Source organism: Lynx canadensis, chromosome B4 (genome assembly GCF_007474595.2).
Source record: "Lynx canadensis isolate LIC74 chromosome B4, mLynCan4.pri.v2, whole genome shotgun sequence".
NCBI lineage: Eukaryota > Metazoa > Chordata > Mammalia > Carnivora > Felidae > Lynx > Lynx canadensis.
Genome location: NC_044309.1, coordinates 123388598 through 123403684, shown reverse-complemented (window position 1 = coordinate 123403684; position 15087 = coordinate 123388598). Strand labels below are relative to the sequence as shown.

General features: G+C 50.6%; 1 protein-coding gene across 1 annotated transcript in view; it reads left to right on the top strand.

The window, feature by feature from the left end:
* NT5DC3 (5'-nucleotidase domain containing 3) overlaps positions 1 to 15087 on the top strand; it is a 63750-nt gene that overhangs the window by 25059 nt on the left and 23604 nt on the right. The window contains exons 3-9 of the mRNA XM_030320398.1: positions 4597 to 4671; positions 5120 to 5175; positions 10613 to 10703; positions 11579 to 11716; positions 13904 to 13964; positions 14377 to 14479; positions 14624 to 14725. Coding sequence (XP_030176258.1) covers positions 4597 to 4671; positions 5120 to 5175; positions 10613 to 10703; positions 11579 to 11716; positions 13904 to 13964; positions 14377 to 14479; positions 14624 to 14725 — 626 coding nt within the window. The remainder of the gene's footprint in view (positions 1 to 4596; positions 4672 to 5119; positions 5176 to 10612; positions 10704 to 11578; positions 11717 to 13903; positions 13965 to 14376; positions 14480 to 14623; positions 14726 to 15087) is intronic.

Below are 15087 nucleotides of genomic sequence, written 5' to 3'. Positions count from 1 at the left end.
ACGTTCATAATGTTATTATTAACTTAATGAAGTCCATAGTGGGTTCAGATCCTCTTAGTTTTTACCTGATGTTCTTTCCCTGTTCCAGGGTCCCATCCAGGATGCCACATTACATTTAGTTGTCATGGTTCCTTAGGGTCTGCTTTGATAGTTTCTCACAATTCCCTGGTTTGTGATGACCTTGCAGTTTTAAAGAGTACTAGTCAGGTATTTTTTAGGATGCCTTCTCTTCGGATTTGTCTGCCATTTTTTTTCGTAGACTGAGGTTGTGGGTTCTGGGGGAGGAAGACCACAGAGGTAAAGTGCCATTCTCACCATATCGTATCAAGGGTGTGTGCTGTCTACATGACTCACCGCCATTGATGTTGGCCTTGATCACGTGGCCGAGGTGTGTTTATAGCGTCTCTGCACCATGAAGTTACTCTTTCCCTTTCTATGCTCTGCTCTTTGGGAGGGGGTCGCTCTGTGCAGCTGTGAGCTCTCTTCTCACTCTTTCAAAAGATACTTGTTCAAAACATGTTCTAACTCCATCCCCTTCTCCCCCCTCCCGACCACCACCTTGGGCCAGGCCACCATCACCCTCTGACCATATCACTCCTGGACCCAAGGCCCCCTGAAGCCCTCCCAGCACACTTGGAATGACAGAGAAGGCCTTCCGTTGCTCCCACGCCCCCACTTTCCCCCCCACCTGTTCTCACACCAGAGTTCTCGTTGCTCCTTGAACTGCCAGGGCCTTTGCACCTGCTCTTCCTCTGCTTTGGACGATCCCTCCTGGCCCCAGGCGGTCCGAGGCCTTGCTCCTCAACTTCTTATTCTTTTCTTCAGCTCTCCAAGCCCTTGTAGAGCATTCGCTCTGTATTACTTCTCACCACGGGGCATTCTGCTGGGTGTTTGTGTACGTCTGCCTCCCCATGGTGGGATATAAACTTCGGTCAGCGACTGTGCGATCTGTTCCATCTGTTCGCTCCTGCCATGTTCCCAGGCCCTGGCGTAAAGGACCCGCTCAGTAAGCACGTGACCTATTTATGGAATTACACGGTTAGATGAGAGTGTTGCGCCTGGTGTGGAGTCACCATTCGGATGCAGGTTGTTTTGTCCTCGCTTCCCATTTTGTGAAGATTTTGGAGAGCTTTGTTTTCATGCCCGTTTGCCCTGCCACCGACTAGACGCATAATTTAGACTCCTGAAACGTTCAGAGACCTCTGAAAAACCTATATTTATAGGCATCTGGACCTCAGGAACTCAGCAGCGGTGCTGTGATGCATAGGTTGCTAGCCCTGTGGAGAGCTCTGTAATTAGCTGGAGACGCGGCCAAGCCGCAGACCTGGAGGGACAATGTACACATTTCTGGGTATGCAGAGTGGGCACTCCTGGGCATTAACTGTGCTTGAAGCTGTAAGGGACATTTCTGGAGCATCTTGCTCCACCTTTGTCCCCACGTGATAGCCTGCTCAGATTACCCTTGGAATTAGAACCAATCCAGGTGCTGAAGGAAACCAGACAGGGTTAATAAAAATCCCCAGTGCCGTTAGGTCTTTTATCTTTTTATACCCTTTGTTCTGCTTTTAGAGACACCAGTAATCTTCACGACACATTGAGTGAGTCATATTTTTCAGGCTGGTGGAAAGTTTCTCCACTCTGAAGAGTCCAGAAAATCTGGTCCTAGGCCAGTGGAGAAAAGCGTAACCCCCTGGCTGTTGGGAGCAGCTCTGGCTTCCTCGATGGGACAAGCCTGTTGACGGTTATTCTCAGAGATGCCGTGAGCTCGTGTATGTGTGTGCACACAGGCCCGTGCACGTGCGCACGTGTGTGGGTTGGAAAGGGGCCCGCCGTGAGGACATTTCTGACTTGATTGGTTGCAGGGGAAATCACAATTCAGGGGGCACGAGTCGAGCAGAGAAATCACCCCAAGTCTGTTTCATTTTTCATATGAAGGAAGGGGTGGGGGGGTTAAATGACTTGCCTGAAGTCCTCTGGGAAGTAGCAGAGGCTAGAAGAGGGGGTCTCAAAGCCCAGGCCTCCCGATTCCTAGTCCAGCAAAGCAACTCCGTTTCACTGCAACTTGCTACGGCTACGTGCCAGAGACTGCCCCGCCACCCCTCAGGCTTCCTTTTCTTTTGCTTTTTGTTTTCTTAATTAAAAGTAAATTTTTAAAAAGATTTTATTATTACTATACCTGATGTGGGGCTTGAACTTACAACCCCAAGATCAAGAGTTGCATGCTCTGCCGACCTAGCCAGCCAGGGGCTCCCCCCGCACGCGTCCTTTGCTTTCTTCCCTCTACTTCACCTGCGGTAGGTCTCCTGGTATCCTTACTTTGGAGATGAGAAAACCGACACTTAGAGACCTTGCCAGGGTCACCCAGCTACACAGAGTAGGACTGGGATTTGACGCCTGGTCCCTCAGCACTGGGGCCTGTGTTCTTTGTGACAACAGTGTCCCGTGAGGCCCTTTCAGCCGCCTGTGACGTAAAAACATGGTGTGTCTATTGGGAGTGGCTCCCCAAGAATACACCGCTCTGGGGCCCACGGGTGGGTGCGTGGCTGTGTCTCCCTGTGATGTCTGTGTCCTGCTGGGGAGTCTGGATAGACCTCGTTCAGAGAAGAGCCACCACAGCCTCCAGGAGTCTGTGTGCAGAGAGCGTACCCTCTGTCTCTGGTTCTCGCGCCGGTGGCCAGCCCTGTGTCCCACCGTGAACCTCCTGAGCGAACCCACCGGGCGGTCGGACGCGGCAGGCTCTGCTGTCACAGGATGGGCGTCTCCTGCGGTGGCTCAGCGTTCATCAGAGTTGATTACAGGTGGTTGACGTGGACTCGGGTGTGACACGGGCCGGGGCTCAAGTCCGGCCCAGCCTCTGTCTATCTCTGTGAGCCTGAGCCGTTCGTTTGACTCTGCTTCTCAGATTATTCAACGAACGGACATGCGATGCTCGACCTCCTCCGTGCTGGTGCCGTGAGGAGTACGTAGAATAAAGTCGCAGACGTGTCCAGAACAGCGGGTAGCACGTGGCTGGCTCAGTGAAAAAGCACTGTCTCAGGAACGTTGAAGTATCTTCCCCGGGTCCTCCCCCTTCCTCCTCACGCCCAAGTTCAGGAGAAGACTCCAGGGATGGGCAGGATCGCGGTGCCGTGTGGTGGGTTCCGGGCATGTGTGTGTGAAGTGTGTTAGTAAAGACATGGAACCACACACAGCGTTCAGAGGTCTTGGAAACGCCCCTGAGTGGAAATAGCGTTTGGTGATTTCTTGGCATGAGTGGCGGGCATCAGATAAATGAGCTCAGATGTGACATTTGAGTCAGCACTTTGTGCAGCTCAGACACTTGCCGCGTGCAGTTCAGCTGGTGGGAGCAGGAAGCGTCCTCACCCAAACGTGGCCCTGGTCACGACAGGTTAGTCCAGTCGTGCAAAGAGGCTCCTGTGCGTCTTGATAGCTGTCTGGGTTTTTACGTAAGCAGTTGACATCGTGATTGGGAGATCCTGGTGACACAGCCTCTCTAGGCTCAGGAGTATTCTTTTGTCCCGCAAGACTGTACTCCAAGGGCAGAGGGGAGTCGGGAGAGCAGGCAAAAAGGCCCAGGCCTGACTCCCCGCCCCACCGCATCCCAGCTGTGTGGCCAGGACACATTGTTTCATTCAGTGCCCTGGTGCCCCATCTGTAAAATGGGAATGGTAGGGCCCGTGTGCAGTAGCAGCAGATACCGCGCTCGGTACATTGGTGCTCCCCTTGGGGTAGCTGGTGTTCTAATTCTGGGATTTGGGGAGGGAGAGAAGGACTTGGATGCCTAGTCCAGTAGATAAGAATGGAGCTGGGATTTTTGCAGAATTCGAAGAATGGTTTAAGAATAGGAAATGCCAGGGGAACCTAGCTGCCTCTAGAAGTCAGCGTGTGTTCTGAGTCACAGTGTTCGAGCAGGAACTGGGTACCACACGCTGAGGGAGGGGCCCTCTTGGCCCGGGTGGGTGGGAGACTGCACCTGATAACGGTGAGGTCTTTCCAGCCCCCGAAGGGTGAGCAGCGGCTGACAGTCCAGATGAGGAAAGCAATGAACGCTGTATGGAGGGCCCCTGCCCCCCTTTGAAAAGTTTTCTGCTTGGGTTGCTTCATGAAACCTGGTAGTGGGGCCATGCAGGGGGCTCATACACTGAGGTGCTCACATGTGAGCTGAATGGATGGTTGATAACGTGTTGGGAGAAGTTGTGCTTCCAACAGAGGGGACTATTCATCAGCTGCCTTAAATACAGTAGGAGGAAGTGAAGTCTTGGAGGTAGAAGCAGATGTGTCTCCGGGGTCTTAGGGAAATAGGAGTCCCAAGGCAGAGGGATGGGATGGGCAGAGGGAGTTAAAACGAGAGAAGCTGGGGCAGGGGTGAGGCCTTACCTGTGTCTGGGCAGGTAGACGGGAGTGGGTGGAGGGAGGGCACTGTGGCCAAGAGGAACTTGGTCTGAGAACAGAGGGCCAAGCTGTGCTCCGTCCTGACCCCGTCTTCCCACCAAAGTACATCAGCCACCTCAGCTTTTGTACAGGGACCGGATGTGATCCGTGTCTTGAACTCAGTACGTTGTTTGCTGAAAAATGGTTCCTTTCTTTTTTTCTTAGTATCCGGCGGAAATCAGGAAGTATGAGTATGACCCAAATTTTGCCATCCGTGGACTTCACTACGATGTGCAGCGGGTAGGTTTCACCCTCACGTTCTTTTACAGTTTGATGGTGTTTGGGAAGAACGTGTACTCTTGGTGCTTTTCTTTGCTGAACACAGAACGTGATTTTCAATTATATTCTTTGGGGCTGCAGAACTGAATGATTTAAAAAACATCTTTAGATAAAGTCTTTTTCAGGAGACTATGTGTTGGAAAAAATGAGTGAATGCATTAGCCATTTGGAAGATACTGTTTATTTCTAGAAGGAAGAGCCAGTTGTCATATTGTTTTGCAGATTTTGCAGTCATTTCCTTGGCAGGTTGCACGCTGCTTTAATCAGCCAGCAAGGTCCGTGTCAGATACATACAGGGTACTTCCTTGTCATGTCAGCCTGGTGTTGACACGATTTATAACCCACAGTCCTCGTAAACATGCTGTCTGTTCTGCGCTACTCACCTGTGCATGTGTTTATGTTTTTGAAGGCGGTTTTGATGAAGATAGATGCTTTTCATTACATCCAGTTGGGAACCGTCTACAGGTAAGAGTAAGAGGAGGTAAATTTAATTCACCCAAAGTAACCAAGTGGTTTTGGGTTTCAAGACCCACTGACCGCTTAGTGATGCAGAGGGTTTCTGTGTGCGTATTTGTGATTTATCCACTCATTCCTTCAGGAACATTGATTGGCACCTACTGTCATGCCAGGTCTGGAGGGTTTGGCTTACGAGGATGCTCCAAGGAGCTGGGAGTGTAGGTTGGAAGCCACATAAATAAGCCAGTGACTGCAGTCCGTAGTGACGAAGGCGATGATGGACGTGTGCTGAGACTATGAAGGGGCACTCTGGGGGACTCTGCGGGAGGAGGGCTCTCCAGGGGTGTCTGTCTGCCCGCTGAGTGAGGGTTCTGGGATACGGGTTTGGGTGGGGAGGGGTGCTGGGGTTAGGCAGCGGGTTCTGGTTCCCACCATGGCAGTTGAGTAGTTTGGATATTAAGACATTCCCCCCTCCTTGCCCCCCATTTATTAGAATTAATAGAAGTACTTAGTTGAGGCTGAAATCTTTGAAACTGAACATGAAGGATTTTGCCTTTTCTAATTCTTGAATTTAGGGAGGATTTAGGAGTGTCGTTGTTGTACCTTAAAAACAGAGGTGTGCATATCTTAGATTCTTCTTTCACAAACTTTTTATTTTTTTATAGTTTTTTTTAATGTTCATTTATTTTTGAGAGAGAGATCGAGTGAGTGAGAGCGGGGGAGGGGTAGAGAGAGGAGACACAGAATCGGAAGCAGGCTCCAGGCTCCGAGCTGTCAGCACAGAGCCCGACATGGGGTTTGAACTCATGAACTGTGAGATCATGACCTGAGCCAAAGTCGGATGCTTAACCAACTGAGCCACCCAGGCGCCCCACAAACTCCTTATTAAAGTTAACATTTTTTTTAATCCAAGTTAAATATGTTCACAGAATCAGTGCTGAAAGTGTTGTGGTGGGCAGCAGTCCTGTGTCCCCCCCTTGCCCTCCAACCCCTTTACACTCTTGATTTTTTTTTTGTTTGCATTTTTCTTCCAGTAACGTGCTTATTTTTCATATTTCTGTTTCCTAATTTATTAATTCTGGACATCATCTCTGCCACGGGACAGGACTTGGCGTGCACACACACACACACGGCTTCTGCAGTCTCGTTTCTAGAGCCTCGTGACGGTCCATGTCTGCCTGTTCCTCCAGTGTTGGTCATTGTTTGCATCGTGACTCTTCAGTCTTATTTCCTTCTTAACACCAGGTCGTGCACCGTGACTGCTTTCTTCCTTGTACAGCGTGTGCCTTTTCTTAGATTTCATAACAACATCATTTTTTATTTGTTTCATTTTCCGTAGAGGTGTCCCTGGTTTTTTCTAAATGCCCCATCACAGATATCATCCGTGTGTTTATTTCCCAACAGTTCAAATGTTTTTAGATAATCTATCACTTACTTTTTTTTTTTTTTTAATTGACTACCCTTCTCTGATTGCTCATCCTGGAGCTTGCGTTGGCCTCTGTCCCCATTCCCTGGTTCCTGTCCCTTCTTCTCTCTGGTTTACTCCCTCATTTTGCTGGAGCACATCCTCCAGGAGCTCCCCAGTGCCTCACAGGGCTGAGCCTCTCTGGGGGGCTGTGGTGGTTATTCGGTTCCTCTCGTTGGTGTCCCTTGTTGGCCTCTGTTCTCCACTTGCTGTGTCAGGCACTTGCTTTGTGTCTTGCGGTGAACATACTGAAATGTCTTGTCTGCTGATGTTTTTGCTCTCACTTCCCTTGACTTTTGGAGTAGTTTATTCTTTTATTATCATTTTAATGGTGTTTCAGAGGGGAGAAGAGATGGCGATGCTGATGAGAATAATAGAACTGGTGATAATACACAGCCACTAGCAAACGTGACGTCTTGCTACGGCACAGACACCGTCACAAGGGCTTTATTTCAGTTAACTCGTTTGATCCTCAGAATAACCTTGTGAGGCTTGTACTAGTATTACCACAGAGGTCTTAAGTAACTTGCCCAAGGCCGCACAGAAGTAGGATTCAGACCCAGGGCCTGTGGTCTGGGCTTGTTGTAGGCGTGGCTGGCTCCAGGGGCCAAACTGACCTCTCACAACTCTTTCCATCTTTTGGCTCTCTCCCTCTGGCTTTGCTCCAGGCAGACCCCTCTGTGTGATGCACCCAGCCCCCCCCCCCCCCCCCCCCCGCCCTGCCCCAGGTCAACAGGAGAAGGGGACTCTCTCTTGCCAACAGGTATAGCCGGTCTCGGAGTGCGTGAGGCAGGGCACAGGGTGCATGTGTCTCTTTCCTCTGAGTTCTTTCTTGCTGCTCGCCACCTGTTCATGCTGGCCTTCTCCCACAGTACGGTTTTCCTCCCTCGCTGCTTCTTGAAATCTCACCCATCTTTCCTTCGGGGCGGACTTGCGGGGAGGTCTCACCCTGCCCTCTCAGCCTGACCTGGTCTTTCCTTCCTCTTCTTGGACGATGCCGTCCTGTGGCTCCTGATTGTCTTGTTTCTTCTTCTGTAGGCAAGTTGTCCACCGTGTCAGGGAGCGTGGGGCAGAGCGAGACCCCCGCCGAGGCGTTTGGAGGAGAAGGAGTGTCCAGGTTTAGGTCCTGGGACGGTCGCTGTGGCCGCAGTGCCGAGGGGATGTGGTGGGCCGAGGGGGCTCTGGGGTCACACTTCCTGAGCGTGGACCCCAGCCCCGCTGCTCACATGTGTGTGGCCTTGAGCAAGTTCTTGGCCATCCCAAAGCCTTGGTATCCTCCTCTGTAAGATTGGCATAACTCCACTGCCTGCCTCAGGGTGACTCGTCGTGTAGACCAGAGCAAGCTCAGGGCGGCAGAAGCACGCGGAATGCCCTTCCTTTTCCCTTAAAAGGGGTGAGAATGAGCCCATGGCCGGGCAGAGTGCCCCCTCCTCAGCCTCACCCGTTTCTGAGACCTGCTGCGGGTCCCCGGCTCCCACATCAGTTCAACTTTTGTGTTGTGGGCTGTGGGAGTGGATGCCACGGGCAGAGGAGGAGGCAGACTGGCTGTCCCCACAGTCCCATTTTGTACCCATGATTTAAGTTCTTCATGGGGACCTTGTGAAAGCTGCATTTGCTCTCATCACAGGCACATTTGCTAGCACCTCTGTATACTCTTCTGTCTTCTCAGTTATGCCAGGAGGGAGGCGCTATCATTGTTCCCCATTTTGAAAATGGCAGTGAGACCCAAAGAGGTTAAATTGCTTGTCCAGGTGATAGCCCTACTAATTAAGGAAGCTGGGATTTGAACCCCGGACAGACTCGGTCAGATTTGCACTCCTAACCTTTCTATTTCTCGCAGTCACACAAAGCTGTGTAAGTAGTTTCAATTTTTTTTTTTTTTAAAGTTCGTTTATTTTGAGAGAGGGAGTCAGAGTGAGTGGAAAAGGGGAAGAGAGAGGGAGACAGAATCCTAAGCAGGCTCTGCGCGGTCAGCTCAGAGCCCGATGCTGGGCTCGAACCCACGAACCGTGAGATCATGAGCTGAAATCAAGAGTCAGACTCTTTACTGACTGAGCCACCCAGGTGCACCCCCCCCCCCAAGTAGTTTCTGTTTTGATCCTAGCGCTGGTTGAGGTTACATCTAGGTGCAGGCGGTCCCCCAAACCCCCTCCCTCCCCACCAGCCTGTCGCGGAATTCAGCTGGCTGCAGCTGGCTTTCTCCCCGCTTTTGAGCTGACCTTTGGTTACTTGGGCCTTAAAGATGCAGCTTGTGAGGTTCTGTGCCTGTGAGTGTGTCTTAGGGTAGTGCCTAGTTTGGGGGCAGAAGGATGACTCCCCCAGCAGAGTTCTTCCACTTTTTATAGTTTCTTTTTTTTTTTTTTTTTTTTTTTATTTTTTCAACGTTTATTTATTTTTGGGACAGAGAGAGACAGAGCATGAACGGGGGAGGGGCAGAGAGAGAGGGAGACACAGAATCGGAAACAGGCTCCAGGCTCTGAGCCATCAGCCCAGAGCCCGACGCGGGGCTCGAACTCCCGGACCGCGAGATCGTGACCTGGCTGAAGTCGGACGCTTAACCGACTGCGCCACCCAGGCGCCCCCCACTTTTTATAGTTTCTAAGTGTTAGAGCCTTAGGCGTGTGCACGCCTGAGCGCTGATACTTTAACAGGAGCTCTGCCCCAAGGTCATTGTCCAGACTGATCTGGTGAATGATAAAGTGCAATGTATCAAGTTAACCAAGATCGGGGGCAAAATATTAATGCATCTCCTTGGGTATTTTTGAAAGTTCTATGAGGGTGGAGAACAAAGGGAAAAGGCTGAAATTAGATTCCCATCACAGCTGCATGTCAGCCGTCAATTTCAGCTTGTATGTGTTGTTGGCCAGGTGATTTTATATGATAAGCAGCCTGTTCATATTAGTAACTAAGACTCTTGTTGCATCGTGGATACTCCCGCGTGGCACCGCGGAGACTTCCCACCATTCATTCTGTGGTCTCCTCACCACTGGTGTCTGTTTCTCAAGCACCTTCCCGAGAGACGCGGCTGGGGAACAGACATTTTTCTTCACGACACGCTGGAGCAGGCAGTGCCAGGTGGGGAAATAGGAGAACGTGAAATCCCCAGTGACAGCACCTGCTCCCAGCGCCGGTGGCCGAGGCAGGGTGAAACCCAGGTCACTCGGACTCCAAAAGTCACCCTTCCCTTTGTGGAGGGGCTGGATTGGTTCACAGATTCTGCTGCGGCTCCTGGAGGCAGGCAGATGGCAGATGTCACCCTGGCTTTTTGTAGATGAGGAAACTGGCCTTTGCTGTCACATAGCATCTGGGGTCATCCCTCTTGGAGGTGGCACCTGGGCTTCCTGCCTTGTGTCATGGGGTTTTTAGTCCGCCCGAGCCTCATGCATGGCTTTTCCCTCCTCAGCGCTGACCTTAGGTTAGAGCATCAGAGGTCAGGAGGATGATACAGACAAAGCTAGCCTGTCTCTCCCTAATGTAGTAAAAACATAAAAATGGAAACAAAGACCCACAGCAAGGCAAAGGAAGGCCTTGTGCTTTGTTGAGAGAAGCAGCACGACGTAGAGGTTGAGGAGCTTGGGCCTGAGAGCCAGGAAGCCTGGGGTCCGGTCCTGACCCACCACTTCTTACTTCGGTGACCTTGGCTGAGATATGTGACCTATCGGGGCCTCAGTTGCCTCTGCTGGGAAATGGGAGGATGCTAGTGCTCCCCTCCTAGGATTGCTGAGAAGTAAGTGAATGAGTGTGTGGAATTCACATCTGGCATCTAGGACGTATTATTTTTCTGTCCTTATTCCAATGGCCTGCTGTTAGTAATGGTAGCAGCTTCTCGCCTGTGATTTGTAGCACTTACCAGCGGCACGTCTCACCTCCTCGTGACCGTGGTGTCTGGCACCTCAGCCGAAAATCCCAGCAGTTGCCAGAGGTCTGAAAATCGCTGTTCTTGCTACGTGAGTCTAACTGCACTGCCCGTGATTTTTCCAGAGGCCTCAGCGTTGTCCCCGATGAAGAAGTCATTGAAATGTACGAGGGGTCCCACGTGCCTTTGGAACAGATGAGTGACTTTTATGGAAAGGTAATGAGAGATTATTCATTTAAGGCAGCCTATCTGTTTCCTTCTCGAAACACGGCCTGGTAGATTTGGGGTCTCTGTGTGCTCCTGCGGAACTGACAAGGGCACTTGGGACGTTTTGGGAGACCCTGGATTTGAGAGAGGCTCGTATGTTGGTGTTTCTCCTAGGTCCTTCAAGATTGCCCTTTCTTAGCCCTTTCCTCCCTACCTGCTAGAGGCTCTCTACACTTTCCGTGCACCCGCCCCTGTCTGTCACCCTTCCTCCCAGTGTGTCCCCACTTTCTGATGAAGTCCGCGTAGTAGAGGTCACCTGCCCTGAGATCCAAGATAACAGGTCACCCTGTGCCTCAGGGAAGCCTCTGCTTCTCTGACTTCTGTCTCTGAGCTTTTGCTCCAGTCTTGTTAGGTGGGCTTTTGTTTACATTGTCAAAATGCACTGGAAGATGCCTGGTCAGCTGGTAAACTTAGGGCTACAAATCGCAGGCACTCAGAGAAAGGCTCTTTTTCAGGCTCACATATGGCTGCACGGAGGTGCTTACATTCAGGAGAGTTACGTGGCTTTTAATGCCATTCCCCAGGCCATAATCGACTTGCTGACTTTCCTCTGGGTTTGGTGGGGTAGAGTGAGCTGGAAGTTAGACAGAGTTGTCACAGGAGTGTGACATGGGTTAGACTTTTGGGGGGGAAATCAGGGCATTTCCTTGGATTCCCCAGTTACGCTTAGAGTAGGATGTCGGCTGTGGTGGGAATGAGAAGAAAAGGTGAAGGCTTCTGCTTTGTTATTGTTAGAATTATCCTTTCTTGGGGAGAGGGATCTAGTTGTTGATGACCTCCCCCAGGTAAGTCTCCACTTCTGAAGTTCTCCTCCCTGCTTGCAGAGTTCTCACGGAAACACCATGAAGCAGTTCATGGACATCTTCTCCCTGCCAGAGATGTCACTCCTGTCCTGTGTCAACGAGTACTTTCTCAAGAACAACATTGACTATGAGCCTGTCCATCTGTACAAAGACGTCAAGGTGAGAGGCGGTGATGCCACAACTCTCCAAGCATTTCAGCAAAGGGACAGAATCATTAGCCTCCTTTGGCTAGGTGTTTGAAACAGTCCTTCGTCTGGGATCTCTTTTATTTACGGTTTTACCTTGAAAATTGTTAAGAAAGATATTACACCAGAACACTTGGAAATCAGTCTAATTTCGTGTTAAAAGAAGAGGGTACTCATACTGTTATCTGGATTTCTAATTCTTTCCGACCAAAAGGCAGGGCCCATGCATCTGGTCAGAGGGGCTGGTGGTGGCTGAGGTCCAGCCGGCCCACCTCACCCCTGCGACCCAGCTCACCCCTGCGCCTGCCTGTGGAGAGGGTGACGTCACACCAAGGCTGCAGCCCTCTTGTCCCCAGAGGTTCCATGGAGGCCTTCCCAGGCCCTGCAAAAGCTGTGCAGAAACCCAGTGGGGGAGGTTTATAGACAGCTATGAAACTTACACACATGCATATGCACATCATTTATGTAACTTCACATTTATATATTTTCACTTATATTCACAAACATGTGTGTTTATATGTATTCTTTAAGCTGTCTGAACTTTGTTCAGTACTTAAAAACATGTTCATGTATTAATAATATTTATTTCAAATATATATAGTAAATATACGCATATATATTCATATATGTAGTATATATTGTGTATTAAATTTTTTTTCATGTTTATCTGAGAGAGGGAGATCGAGCAGGGGAGGGGCAGAGAGAGAGGGAGAGAGAAAATCCCAAGCAGCACAGAGCCTGATGCAGGGTTGGATCTCATGAACAGTGAGATCATGACCTGAGCAAGTCTAGAGTTGGATTCTTAATTGACTGAGCTACCCAGGTACCCCTAAGTACTTATAGTTAAAAGATCTGTACTTATGTACTATAATGCTTTTATGCCTACATGCTTAGGACTGGTTTTAAATTTTGGCTAAAATTACGGGTTTTAGGAAGATGAAGGATGAAGTCTAGCTTCTCAATGTTAGTCTGGTATTGTTTGAACTAATGTTAAATATTTAGTTTCTGTTCTCCTTTTGGTGCCCTGAAATACTTTAAGAATCACTTGTGAAAAAAAAGAAGAAGAATCACTTTCAGTTATATAACCCTTTGCAGGCATGAGGAGAGATGTTTATGCACCAACAGTGAACACTTACATATATTCCAGGCACTGTTTTTCTGAGTGCTTTATGCATATTAAGTAATTAAATCCTCACAATAATGCCTGGAGGTAGGTACTATTTTTACCCTCATTCTACAGTTAAATTGAGGCACAGAGAGGTTGAGTAACTTGCCCAAAGTCACACAGCTCGTAAGTGGTAGAGCCTAGATTTCAGGCCAGGTAAGTTTGGCTCCGGCTTGCTCTTAACCCCTGCCTTCTGTTGATGTGAAGTTGAACAAGCCTGTGCTAGAAGGTGATCGGGGTTGAGTTTATAGTCCAGAGGTGCTCACTTTTGACAGAAGTCTACCGGTTTTCTAAGGCTTATGGCCCCGTTTTGCCTGCAGCCCAGTCCCCGACCACACCCTCCAGTAAGTGTCCGTGTGCCTCCAGGCGTGCCGCCTAGGTAGCAGACCTGCTTAGTGCCCCCTGAGAGGACGGCTGTGCTCTGATAGCTGCAGGCCATCAGGCTGCCACACCCTGGGGCGCGGTGAGGGGCGGTGGGGGCGGTGAGCGGCCTCCTCTTGATGGTGCTTACTGGCTGGCTTACCATCTCCCTGACGATCCCCGCCTCACTGAACTGAAGGTCCTGCCATTGGCCTCGACCTCTTTCTCTAGATGATGGAACCTGCCCTTGGGGTCCAGGGAGGGGTGCAGAGAGGAAACAGCAAGGATTCCCTTTCCGCAGATGCCCTGGGACCGTTTCTGTGTGATCCTGCATAGACGTTGCCATGTATCACGTGGGCTTTGTTCAGAGTTGTTCGCACAAGTTACCTCCTCCCAGGGGCCCTTTTGACAACTGCATTGGAACCTGCCACTGTCGCCATGGAAACCTAAGTTCTCCCCCCCCCCCCCCGCCCCGAGGGGCCGCCTGTGCCAGATGGGCCAGAATTTCGATTTCATTTGGTGCTTGCATCACCAGGCTTCTAAAGGCGGACATCGTCCCGAATGCCGTCTCGCTTGTCCTGTTACTCAGGCGACCTCACTTATGGTTTCACTCACTAAAAACCTCTCTTTGGACAGGATTCAATTCGAGACGTGCACATCAAAGGAATCATGTACCGAGCAATCGAAGCAGATATCGGTATGTAGCCTCATGGTGAAGACAGCCTTCCCCCTGCCAGGCCACGGCGCAGGCATTTTGCCTTCATTCCCGAGGCCAAGCAGGGGCTGTAGGGCCCTTCCGAGTGCAGCGTGCGGACCTGGCTTCCTCGCGGTTCAGATGTCTCCCTCCCCTTTGTCTCAGAACTTGGCGTAACAGTGACTCAAAAACAGGGGAGCGGGCGGCTGCAGGCACTTCGTGTTTTCACTCAGACCCAGGCAGGAGGCAGGGGCTTGGTCCCCGATGGACCCGGTACTGGTGGGGCCACCCTGCCTTAAGACTTTTCTGCCCCTGGTGCCCTGGACAGTGCCGGGCCCCTGGGCCCCTTTTGGTAACCACCTGCAGCCTGACGGACTTCACGCTGAGTCCGTGTGTACTCTTCTCTTGCTCGCAGAAAAGTACATCTGCTACGCCGAGCAGACCCGCGCAGTGCTGGCCAAACTGGCTGATCATGGCAAGAAGATGTTTCTCATCACCAACAGCCCCAGTAGTTTTGTGTAAGTTGTTGTGGGTGACCTTGCTGGCTCCAGCTCACGCCTTGTATTCCCACTGACCTGAACAGTTGGAAATTGGAAAGAAAAAGTTGCAAAAGTGGTTAATCCCTCTCTTGTGAGACTCACCTGGCTGACGTGTTGTTCCAGGGACAAAGGGATGAGGTATATTGTTGGAAAAGACTGGAGGGACCTGTTTGATGTGGTCATCGTTCAGGCTGAGAAGCCAAACTTCTTTAACGATAAGCGGAGGTGAGTGTCTTTCTGGGAGAGCTAGATTTTAGTCCTTTGCTGCCGTGAATACTTACGTAGTGCGACTTGGTAAAATCTAGCTGGAAAATCAGAAGCATCTGACATTATAGCTTCTGATTTTTTTTTTTTTAATTTTTTTTTTCCACGTTTTTATTTATTTTTGGGACAGAGAGAGACAGAGCATGAACGGGGGAGGGGCAGAGAGAGAGGGAGACACAGAATTGGAAACAGGCTCCAGGCTCTGAGCCATCAGCCCAGAGCCTGATGCGGGGCTCGAACTCACGGACCGCGAGATCGTGACCTGGCTGAAGTCGGACGCTTAACCGACTGCGCCACCCAGGCGCCCCATTGATTTTTAATCC